Raw genomic sequence first — 12,416 nt, 5'->3', positions numbered from 1 at the left:
GTTAACCCCTAACAGTTTTCAATATATATATATACTAACTTCTATAAATTATAAATAAGATAACACCTGCCTATGTTCTATCAATTTTTATAATCTTATCCTTAGAAAATATCCTGCACATCCCACACGATTTACAATATGGTTTTGCTGGTATTTTGAAAACTGAACCATTTCTTCCACTACTGTAACAAGTCTCTCACCAATAATGCTCCAGCTCACCTGCCCTGTCTCTATCAACCCTCCCCTCAGCTGTTTTAATGCTCTGTTGTTTCTTGGTAACACCAGACGTGTAGCGTAGCTCCCTCCGAAACGCATGATTGAGGTGAGGGGAGGATGCGGACGCTGACTTTTTAATTACTGCTGGGTCTTCTTCAGGCACACCTGCCTCTGACGCACTAACACCAAACAATGTGCAGGTTAATGTTGCCGTATGCTGCAGATATCCACAAGATAATTTTTAATTACTCTTCCACCAGAAACAATTCTGCCGTATTGACTCATGCATGATAAGTGAGAAGAGGATGACGGAAGACAGATGGAATGAGCAGTAGAAAAATTGCGAGTCATTGATTGAGTCTGAGGAATAAGTGGCTTTAAGTTGTTTGGATATCATCAGTAATGTGTGGTTGACAGGAATCAAATCTGTGGATTGCACACTGATCGATTTGTCCATGTTCTCAAAACGAAGATACAAATGTATTCCCGGGCCAAACCTCTCTTGTACCAATCTACCTGGAAATTCAGCATCTCTGAGCTTCTTTTGTAAAAAAAAGAAAAAAAGAATTGACTTTTTGATTAAACTGAGTAAGTTTAGCACTCAGAAATATTTCTTACTGGCCATGAAACTGTATTTGAATATATATTTTTTTATTATTATTGTATTTTCGTCCTTGTGACAGTTTAATTATTTAAAAAGAAATTAGCAAATTCCTTCAAGGCAAGTTCACTTGGCGGCCATCTTCATAACGCCCCCTGGCAGCTCTTTCCTATGCAAGAAAAATAGACATGCAATAGACATGCAAGTACCACTCTTATGTTGAATGAAGATAGATGGACTCTCAGTGTGGTTTGTTTAAAAGGTTTACTTGGTTCCCTTTTTGGTTACACTTTATTTTGATAGTCCACTTTAAACATTCTTCTAACTATAAGTAACTTTGCAACTACATGTCAACTAACTCTCATTAGAGTATTAGTAGACTTGTGTTAGGGTTGGGGTTAGTAGAATAAGTTGAATTGTCCAACAGACATTCTACTGATTATAAGTAACTTGGCAACTACAATTCAACTTATTCTACTAACCCGAACCCTAACACAAGTCTACTAATACTCTAATGACAGTTAGTTGACATGTAGTTGCAAAGTTACATATAGTTAGAATGTCTAAAGTGGACTCATCAAAATAATCTTTATCAAAATAGAAAATAAGTAAATATCAAAATAAAGTGTTACCTATTTTTTATATACTGTTGTCTGGGGTCAACTTATGACCTTCGCATGGTAAGGTAAAGTTATAGGCTATACTCTGTTTTTGAGGCTCTCTCCTGAACGCTCTGTGTTGATGGGCGTGCCACAATGAAGACTTGGAAGTAAACGCCCACGGCTAGGATTGGATAAGATTTGCATATTTAATGAAGTTCTGCTCCCCTGTCAGTTCACATGACATGATGACGTCAAGGTGTTGCATATTCTTAGATTGATCGTTTTCTGGGCCTGGTGTCTATAAAAGCTTTTCTTTGACTAACAAGGAAGTTTTCAGCTCTGAAACTTACAGAATATTCTTATATTACCATGACCTTATATATATCAAAAGCTCAAGGGAAAGTTGATTTCTCAATTCATCACCCCTTTAATTTTAATGACAAACAAACCATTGTGTTACTCCCAGCATCATTTCCAAGCCAGAGTATCCACCCCCCATACCCGTATATATACATCTCCTATCATTGATTACATTGATTAGCTTATAGTGCTCCACTCGTGTTTAATTAGGTTTAATTATCTGACGTGCTCCTTCCGAAATTTCTTAATAAAACATCACTTTGATATTGTAAAGATTCCTTATTATTTGCTGCAACGTGCAGGCGGAAAAACTGTGTGTGTTAGAAGATGCACAAATGTTTTCTCTTAGTGGTGTATATGTAATAATGTATGCTGCAATATTTAAAAGGATAGTCCACCCAAAAATTCTTACCCTCATGTCACTCCAAACCAATTCTCAACCTCAGACGTCACGGGCACACGGATCATCTGATCCATAGGGCACACAAAAATGGGAAACGCATTGAGTTTTAAAGTCGTCATCTGATTGAATTCTCTAGAGTTTCTGAGAGATGTGTGTGTCACTTTCTTTAACGGTCCACCTGGAAACAAAGCCGTCGTGATGCCAAACCCTCTCATGGAAGAAGAAAGCTGTCATGTTTACAACGGGGACAATGAACGCTTATCAGGATCAACTAAAGACTGGATTTTCAAAAGAATGTGACGTTTGCTTTGCCATTGTGGCAGTAAACTTTCTTGAATAAATCATTTGTCACATGCACGACCATCTGTTATCATATAGAGACATCGACTTTATACTTTCACACCATGACATGAACAAAACTTACTGTGATTGCTTACATCATGTCAATCAGGAGGCTTCTTTGGTGATATTTGGCCAATGAAAGCAGTGATGTTCAGACCTTTTATCGGCAGTCTGAACTCTGGCTAGGTGAGACTACAAATCTATTTAACTTTTTTCTTCTGTGAAACACGGAAGATGATATTTTAAAGAAAATGTCAGCTCAGGTTCAAGTCATTCAGGTTTGGAACAGCATAAGGGAATACATTTTGAAGAATTGTCATGAACAGGTGTGTTATTCCTTTAAAATAATGGCCAGCTGGTAAGTTGTATTTATCAAAAAGCCCATATTTACTCACATTTGTCACATGGCAAGTCACTTTTGCACCCTGGCTTTATCATGTGTGCCCTTGGTTCGAGTAGCATTTTGATTACCTTTCTGAGAGCAGTAGACACGCGGTTTTGTTGTAAGACTGGAGCTCATTACTCCTGAGACCTCCTGTGACCTGACATTCCTCAGCTGAGTGCCGTCTGCCCTGTTTATACACCTGCGTTCTGTAAATGTCATACTGTTTCTGCCGTTGGTCAGGTGTCGTTGCGTAAATGTCTAAAGGAGCGTGGCCTCCCCACTGGTCAGAGACAACATGTTAACCAGCCACTGCCATTTTTTTGTTTTGTTCGTTTTTTTGGATATTTTTGACTCAAAATAATGGAACAGTCAGAGCTGCCCTGCCATTCACCTAGTCTGGACTGTTTGTGTCAGGAGAGGAAATGCATTAATGTCATGTGAATAGGGTTCATGTTTACAGCCTTTTGAAGCAACTCGCCCTGTACAGGAGGTTGAGCCTCACTGCTCTACAGGCAGACGCGTGCACACATTGGGTTTCCATGTTTTCATAGACATCTCATAGAGTTTTCGGTAACACTTTAGTATGGGGAACACATATTCAGTATTAACTCCGACTTTTGCCCCAATAAACTCTTAATTTACTGCTTATTAACAGTTAGTAAGGTAGTTTTTGTAGCATTTAAGTTTAGATATTGGGTAGGTTTAATGGGTGTAGAATAAGATCGTGCAGAATAAGGTATTAATATGTGCTTTATAAGTTCTAATAAACAGCCAATATCCTAGTAATATGCATGCTAATAAGCAACTAGTTCGTTAATAACTGAACCTTAAAATAAAGCGTTACCGAGTTTTCATGGTTTCCATAGACATCAAAACCAAAAATTCAGGATGCACTTGGCTGAAAACTGAAGCCAAAATTAAATAATAAATAATAAATTCATAATTAATCAATGAATCAAACATGTTTAACATCAACACTCAAATAGCTACTGAGTTGAACAAACATTTAAATTACACATATGGCAGTTTTTGTATCAATTTGTTAACAGAATTGTTTTTACTTCAGTTTGTTGATGAAATATAAATACTTAAATGTCAACAAAATGTAAGAATTTATTCTATTCTTAATGCTATTCAAACATTAAACAATGAAGACATCACTCACAGGTTATATTACCATATAATGAATGTGTAATACATTGCATTTATTTATAATACTTTTCTAGAGGTTTTTTTTTATGTTTGTGGACATAAATGGTAGTCTATAGCCTACTAAATAGCTAGTTATAGCTATTTTATTGATTGATCATTACCGTTTAAAATCAAGAAATTCATTTGTCAATCCTGTTCTGCAGTTCTGGTATTACCATCCTTGTGGGAACATTTACCTGGACCACACACACACACACACACACACACACACACACACACGCTGTATTCTATCCCACTTACACTAACCCTACTCCCATCAAAAAAATAATAATAATAATACTTTCTGCGTTCTTACATTTTCAAAATACAAATAAATGTCCCCAAAAGGTCAATATTTATTACTATCCTGTGGGGACATTGGTCCCCATAAACTAAAAGCAGGACACACACACTGAATATTTTTAATGTACAGCTTTTTTGTTTTTAACCGTTTCATTTTTTTTTTTACTTTTTTACATTGTGTCTACTTGATTTCAATTTTTTTAGTGATTTTGTCCAGTGTTTTTCCTTAGAAAGTAGATTTAAAGTGTTTTAAAACTGAAAGTTTTTCATTTTACATTTTTGATTTTATGTATATCTATAAATCTATAAATATTTTTAGTGGGTTGATTTTCTAGAATAGAAAAGAAATCTTTTTTTTTTCTTTTTTTTTCTTGTCAACTCACAAAGTTTTTGAAAGTGCAAGCTAAAAAAGAAAGAATATAATAGTATATTATGTTTAAGACTTATCTTTATTTTCAACCATATGCTTTTCCCCACTGATTTAGAATTGAATAGAAAATCTGACAACCATTTAATTTTTCTAAATTTCTATTTATTTTTGTATACTTTTGTATTACTTTTCTACTTGATTTTAAAAAGTATACATTTTAAATTGAGTGTCAACACGATTTTTGTTTGAAAGTGCAAGTTTAATTTGTTAAACTTGTTTATAGAATATTATATATTTTATTATTTGTTTTCAATCATAAAATGTTTCACACTTATTTTGTTGTTTGTTTTTTAATATGCATTTTTTTATTTAAAATTATTTAATTTTAATGGGTTGATTGTACAAGAATAGAATTGAATTGAGAATGGGATGTAACTTAACATTGGTTGCTCTCTTTACTACAGGTTCGGAGAGGATGACGTTGATGAAGGAGCCAAGAAGGACCGGAGCTGTGGTCCACAGTACCAGAGCACCACGGTCCGTGTCCTCACACACTTTGAGGCCGAGCCAGAGGAGTGGCAGGGCCAGCCAGACTTCCTCTTGGGCAGTGATTGGCAGGTGGATGTGACGGAGCTGGTGAGGGACTCGTTAAGAGTGGGAGATGAACGCGTGGCCAAGCTATCAGAGGAACAGGTTCTGATCGGTCTGAACACTGGCACCACCAAAGTTCAGGTGAGAAACATGACAATTTTCTTTTTGTACCTACAATATTCTAAGATTAGTGAATGCAATGTGTGGAATATCGAATATCAATCAAACACTAAGTTGAAAAGATTATTGCCACTTCTGTAGTCATCAGGCATGTACACTCTCAGAAAAAAAAGTACAAAAGCTGTCACTGGGGTGGTACCTTTTCAAAAGCTACACTTTTGTGCCTAAAGTGTGCATATTGGTACAGTACATATTAGTACATAAAGTGTAAATATTAGTACCTCAAATGAATAAAAGTGTACCTTTTAAAAAGGTACCACCCCAGTGACAGCTTTTGTACCTTTTTTTTGAGAGTGTATAGTCATCTATACATGTTTATTTCTAGTGTTTATCTGTGTTTAAATGTCAGAAACATAAAATAAATATTATATGGTTGAAACCCATATAGACTATATGATGAACACTGAGCACAAATACAGAATAGAATTTAGCAGTTCATAATGTAATGCACAAAGCGTTCTAATCACACCGGTGTGATTGTACGCTTGGTTAAATATCGATGGTAAAAATATAATTTATTTGTCTTTTGGAAGCTGCATTCAAAGTCATTTGGCTCAAAAATCAGAGGGGGCACAGAGGCACGCCTCTGCTATCATGTACCATAAAATTAAACATACTGAAAAAAAAGTGTGTGAAAGTGGCTGTATGCATTACTATAATAATCCAATAATCTTTGGATTTACAGCATTATTAAAATATGATCCATGATTCATTTGTTATAGCGTATTATGCAATTTCCTCAACACACCATGACCAGAGCTGCCAATGTTGGAGGAACAAAACTGACAGTTACAGCTGACTAAGCCGCAGTTCCCTTGTGTTTATACTGCATGAATAAAATCGGAGGACGTCCTTGTTTTCATTGGAAAAGCCAGGCTGTCATTTGTCAATCTCTCCATGCGGATGAAAGGTGAATCAGTCCAAGTTGTGATGTGACACGTGTACGCTGTCAGACAAGAAATGGACAGCATCTCTCACTCGCCTCTGTCACAGCTTGTGTCTTGTGTGCTTTCTATCTGCACATCTCACAGCTCCTATCACAAACTGTAATCTTCTTTATTAAGACTGATTAAGTGATGGTCTGTGAAAACCTCACATTTTTTCTTATAGATGTCACCTGTGCTTTCTCACATAAATACACCTGCTTGACGAGCATAAAGTGCATTAGAGTGCTACCTGGCAGCAAAAATATGCCAGAGCCATAGGAGGAGAGCTCTTCGATCTGATCCATTTGCTGAAAATTAAAATCAGATAAAAAGCCCAGTAATGGTGGGATGGAATACGTGGAGTCTGGAAACCAGTACTGCTTTATAGATCGTGATTCTTGAAATCAAAAACCCACCATTTAACCAAAGCCAAATGACCAATTGTTCACCTTGCTATTAGTCTAAACTCACAGTTAAAATTCAAAAGGGGCCCATCTGTTTTTGCAGTTCATTAAAGCTAAATTGAATGTCTAATTAATTGCAATTAGAAGAGGGAAAATGCGCAAGGTTTCAAAAATTGGTTTCAAAGTAGGCTATTTGGAAGAAAAGATTTGTTGAAGTAGCATAGCAAGCACTAACTTTTATTTTATAGATCTATTTATAAAAAGTGGAGCACTGGGGCAGCATCTTACGCAATAATGTGTAAGGCCCGAGGCTCCCCTTGCTTATTCTTATTTTATGTCTAATTAATAAATCTCTCAATTCAAATGGCAAATTAGGAATGCGCGCGGAATAAGAGCGGAATATGAAAACAGAATAAGAATAATTTCTCTACCTAAGCATGACTGCATTTTAGAGTGAAAAATGGTTTCCAGTAGACTCCCAGACAGTGTGCAAATAGTGATTAGAAGCAAGTGCGGGCCATGCATGCGCGCGGGTGACAGTGGAAGTCCCACTTACAGATCGGAAGTAAATGACTTCTGACACTTCATTATAACCTAATGAATGAGGAAATATGGAGGTGGCTGCTTTGCTATTAATTGATCCAGATTAGAAATCTTCTCATCCCCTTTCATATCGAAGTCATGTCTATGCCTGTGCATCAGATATTGCCATATGGCTGAGGGCGGACAGATGACACTTAGATTTTTTAAATTTTGTCATGTCACTAAGTTTGAATGAGAAGCTAGGAGAGAATTTTTGTTGTTTTGATGTTTTTAACAGGTGATGTCCCCATTGTCGGACACGGTTCTGGCTGAGAGGATGATCCGGGTTCTGGATGATAAAGTCAGTATAACAGAGCTGGGTGTGCAGCTGGTCTCTGGCCTTTCCCTGAACCTCCAGCTCAGCCCAGGAAGCAACAGGGCCATTGTTGCCACAGCTACCACACAGGAGACCATGCGCAATGCTAATCAGGTAGTTTAATTAAACTATATTATATTATATTATTATTTGTTGGTTATTATCATCGTTACTATTAACAATTAATTGTTGACAATAGATTGAACAATACATTAATTGAGATTCTATTAATAAATTCATTTAGCTGATCGATTAGTTTCTATTTCTAAATACTGTGTAACTCATCTCATTGGAAATTTCAGCTCCATGCAGTAAAATTGATTTCTAGTTTTCAAGTCACAATATTGCATACTTCTATGTCCATTTCTCAGAAATGTGGGGTTGTTTTATCCATGAGCAGGTGCAATCACGTAATCACTGTAATTATGGACAAAGTTGTTTGACACGGGCCGCATGTTGATGAGGAGCTGTGGTTTGTTAGTGGATCATGCTGATCGGGGCTGCCCACTTATTCTGAGTCATCTCACATTTAAAACCCTTTCTGATTAAGCTGATTTCTCTAATCCTTTGCATCGGCAGGGGTTTCCTCTTTCCTCCACATTTATAGACATAAAACGGGCAAATTGGTTGAATCTCCCGCTGATCATTGCATCTGTTCAGTTTGAAATGTGATTTTGGGGACTTCTGAACCTTCCTGCACTGGAGTAAAAATCATGCATACTTTATACAAGAAAATGATCATCGCCCGAGAGCATTTATTTCATGTTGTGTTTCTCTTCCAGGAGTCCCTTGTCAGCGCGTGGCTTCAGTTCAGCGATGGCTCCATGACCCCGCTTGACCTCTATAACCCAGCACATTTTATCCTTACAGCCACCTCGCTGGATGACAATGTGGTATTTGTGAGAAAAAGCACCACCTGGAGGTGGCCAGTGGTGGTGGCTAAAGGTGAAGGGCAAGGCATGTTGGTCCGCCTGGAGATGTATGGACCCGAATCGTGCCTAAAAACCAAGCGCCGCACACTTCTGGCAGCAGGCAATGCAAACGTCCATGTGAAGTTCGGCCGTGCCGATGAAACAGAAAACAGTGCAAGCGACAGGAGATACAGGCCCAATGCACCATACTACGGAGGTTCGATCTCAGATATGGAGGCTGGAATCATGAACCGAGGTGCTACCACCATCAAAAGCTCCATTCCAGGGAAAGCTAGTGGTGACAGGCTCTCAGCTGGTGGTATTCCAGTTGATTTCTCAGAATTCCCAGCTCAAGCAGACCTTCCACCTGGACATAACACGGAGGACGACCTGCTGCAGTCTCGCCGCGGGCTCACAGATCTGGAAATAGGCATGTACGCCCTGCTTGGTGTCTTCTGCCTGGCCATCTTGGTATTCCTAATCAATTGCGTCTCCTATGCCCTCAAGTATCGCAACAAGCAGCTCCCGCTGGAAGGTCAGGAGACCATGTCTCACGCCCACGATTGGGTTTGGTTGGGCCACGATGCGGAGCTTTTGGAAAGCCAAGCGGGATTGTGTCTTGATCAAGAGGAGCTGGGCGGGACCATGGACTCCGGGCTGGGCCTGGAGGAAGGTAGCCAGCTCCTCAATGGCCTTTCATCTCAGAAGAGCGTGCAAGGCCAAGTCCACAGGTCGGCCTCTGACTCAGTGTGCACTGGGAGAGATCACAAGAGTGAGTCCATAAACTCACCCACTACCAAAAGGAAACGAGTCAAGTTCACCACATTCAGCCATAGCAAGCCCATCAATGGCTGCCCATCCATAAGCCCACTTCTCATTGGGCAGAACGACATCAAATGGGTTTGTCCAGACATCGAGCTCGGGGACTCCAAAGAGCTCCGAAATTACATGGAAAGGTTAAACGAAAATGCTACTAAGAACATTGCATAGTGGGCTTGAAGTTATTTATGTATTTTCAGATAAAAGCGTAGCTCACCCATATGCCTTCTGGATAAGGTGGTGGTAGTGTTGGTCGGGTGGGGGGGTATTGGCCTGACTCTACTGCACTCAGACAAACTCACATCTCACCATGAAAAGGCAAGCCATTCATCTGGTCTTGTTTCCATGGAAACTGTCATGAGGGTTCATCATCAGGAAGAAAGGAAAACCGTGATGGTTGTGAAACCGCTGAGAATGTGAGAACATTGGATTATGAGAAATGTTACAATTGAGATGTCTATATTTTCTTTTTTTCCAAGAAGAAGAGGATATTCCATTCTATTTTGAAATATACATTTGTTTTTTTGATTGTTTTTCTGTTTGTTCTGTTTTTTAAATGTATCACACTAAAGCCTGGTTGGTGATGGTACCTTTCCGTGAGTGAATATCTAAAAAAAAAAATATACACACAAAGAGCTGACATTTAAACATATCACTGGCGCGCTGGAAACCGAAGCATTTCCATGAGTTGAACATCGACTGGCTCTGACGATGAGTGAAAACACATTTTGTAGGATTTTACATATTTTTATACATCTTTATTCCTGTCCGTGTTAGTGCATCTACTGTATTTCTCAAAAGACTGACTCCCATATGTAAAAGCATGTGAATTCAAAGTATGGATGAAAAAATGTCTATTTTGGAACTTTTTCCACCAACAGTTTGAATGAACATGTATATATAGAGGAAGACTTCTGGGAAAACAGCAGATAAATGACCATCCATGTCTCTTTGAGAGCTGTTGAGCAAATTGTATTGTTGTAGGTAGTGTTATCAATATTGTATAATATGTTGTTTACAGTATTAGAATGATAGATGGTATGCACTCCAATTGCTTATGTATGTGTGCTATTGCATTGTTTTCTTTTTTGTTTGTTTGTTTCTTTGCTTTCGTTCGTTTCTTTGCTTTCGTTCCATTCTACTCAGTTTTTTCCCCGCACAGTGGTCGCAGTATAGAACAAGAAACATCTAACCAACCTAACTGAATGTTCCACTGACAGGCCTAATAATTAGGATAACGTTAACTGGATCTGATGAGTTTGGGGGTGCAATCCTGAGGTAATGAGATCGATGCAGCGGAGAGAACATTTATGTGTGAATAAATTGATTAGTCAAACACTCAATTTATATTTGCCAACCATTTCTAACCATCATAAATGATTTAATCAATACTCTGTTACCCATAACAGTTTATTTCATAAACCATTCTCTAAGATAGTGTTTCTCATCCAGGTGTTGTGTTGGCATGACATCAGATGATCTCAAAAATCAGTCCATCTGGATCATGCAAATGTCTCATTTAATTAGAATAAAGTTGAATTAATGCTATAAATTGTATTAATTTTTCTCTCCGCTGTTCCCTGCTTGTCTTGTATTTTATGAAACGCAAACATATTCTTGAAGACCACAATTGTGCATGAGGAAGTTGTCTTGGAATACACAATGCTGGCGGTCAGTGATCCAATCAAGTCAGTACTCTTGAAAAATGTCCCCCTTATATGTGGTCAGTTTCTGTTTGTTATGTAGCATTTGAATTACTTTTAAGATGCAAAGCTTTTTTTGTTTCTTTCTTATTTAATTGTAGTCTGTTTTATAAGCTGTAAAGCACTGCCTATTAACACAATTGTTTTTAATTTATGCATCACACCACTATTTTCTATTTGCATATTAAATAAAACACCATATCCTGCTTTTCCACTTTCTTCCAGTTGATGGCGCTGATTTCTAACCCCAGCTGCCTCAAAGGGGTCATGCAGGTTTTGATGGTCATTCTCCTTGACAAGCGCATGATCCAAGTCTCCAAATAAAGGTTGCGTGTGGCAAACTGCTGAAACATACTGTAAGTGTGCAAATACAATGCCGCGACTCAACCTTGCCACATATAATAAATGTTCTCAGAGCAGACTATCATTTTACCCCATTGCACAGCAGTAAACCACAGGCTTTAACGAGAAGTGTGTTGTTGCAGAGTCTGAGCACCATGTATTAATTCAAAGGTTATTGCAGACACAATAGCTCTGGATGTGAGATATACTCCATGTCTTCGGTCCTGCACATTAAAGGCTCATTAGTGCTAAACTATACAGGCAGGATCCCAATGCTGGATGGTGCTGCTCCCTCCCCTCTGAGACAGGCCAGACTAATTAATGATCAGTGCGGCGAGGCTTTGCTCCATGTTAATGTGACATTACCATGCATCCCTTCGAGCTAAATGATTGTACTCATTTAACTGACAGTGATATGACAATTAACACCTTCTTTATAACATGTGACAAAGAAGCGTTGCACAACCCCATCTATCACGGCGAACGTTTGACCTGCCACATTTTGGCACGTGTATTTTCTGAGTGTTTCACAGCTTATTGATATTCCTGGACACGTCCTGCTCATTTATCTTTCATTATTATTACTAGAATGTAAACAAATTAATGGACGGCAATGTCAACACGGCAAAGAGCCATGGATTCTTCTCCTTTTTTCAAAGGCACGACATTCAGTGCACAACTTTATCCAAGGTGGCGACTGAAACAATACAAGCTCATTAGCGGAAATCATACATGCGTACATTAACGCGCTTAATATCGTTCCCGACGGGACAAGCCTTTTTGAGATCCAAATTGAGAGGCTGCACACTTAACCCCCAGAGGGATGCTTCTGGAATTGGGTCTGTTTTCTCCTTTTATCTTAGCTGATA

At 38.4% G+C, this 12,416-nt stretch overlaps 1 protein-coding gene across 1 annotated transcript in view; it reads left to right on the top strand.

The window, feature by feature from the left end:
- The window catches only part of si:dkey-112m2.1 (transmembrane protein 132C), a 176,840-nt gene extending 165,421 nt beyond the window's left edge, over positions 1-11,419 (top strand). The window contains exons 7-9 of the mRNA XM_067423619.1: positions 5,238-5,505; positions 7,695-7,886; positions 8,555-11,419. Of these exons, the coding sequence (XP_067279720.1) occupies positions 5,238-5,505; positions 7,695-7,886; positions 8,555-9,673 (1,579 nt within the window). The 3' untranslated portion in view covers positions 9,674-11,419. The remainder of the gene's footprint in view (positions 1-5,237; positions 5,506-7,694; positions 7,887-8,554) is intronic.
- The last annotated feature ends 997 nt before the right edge of the window (positions 11,420-12,416 follow it).

This window comes from Pseudorasbora parva, chromosome 18 (genome assembly GCF_024679245.1).
Source record: "Pseudorasbora parva isolate DD20220531a chromosome 18, ASM2467924v1, whole genome shotgun sequence".
NCBI classification, from domain to species: domain Eukaryota; kingdom Metazoa; phylum Chordata; class Actinopteri; order Cypriniformes; family Gobionidae; genus Pseudorasbora; species Pseudorasbora parva.
This window is presented reverse-complemented; position numbering and strand designations above follow the sequence as displayed.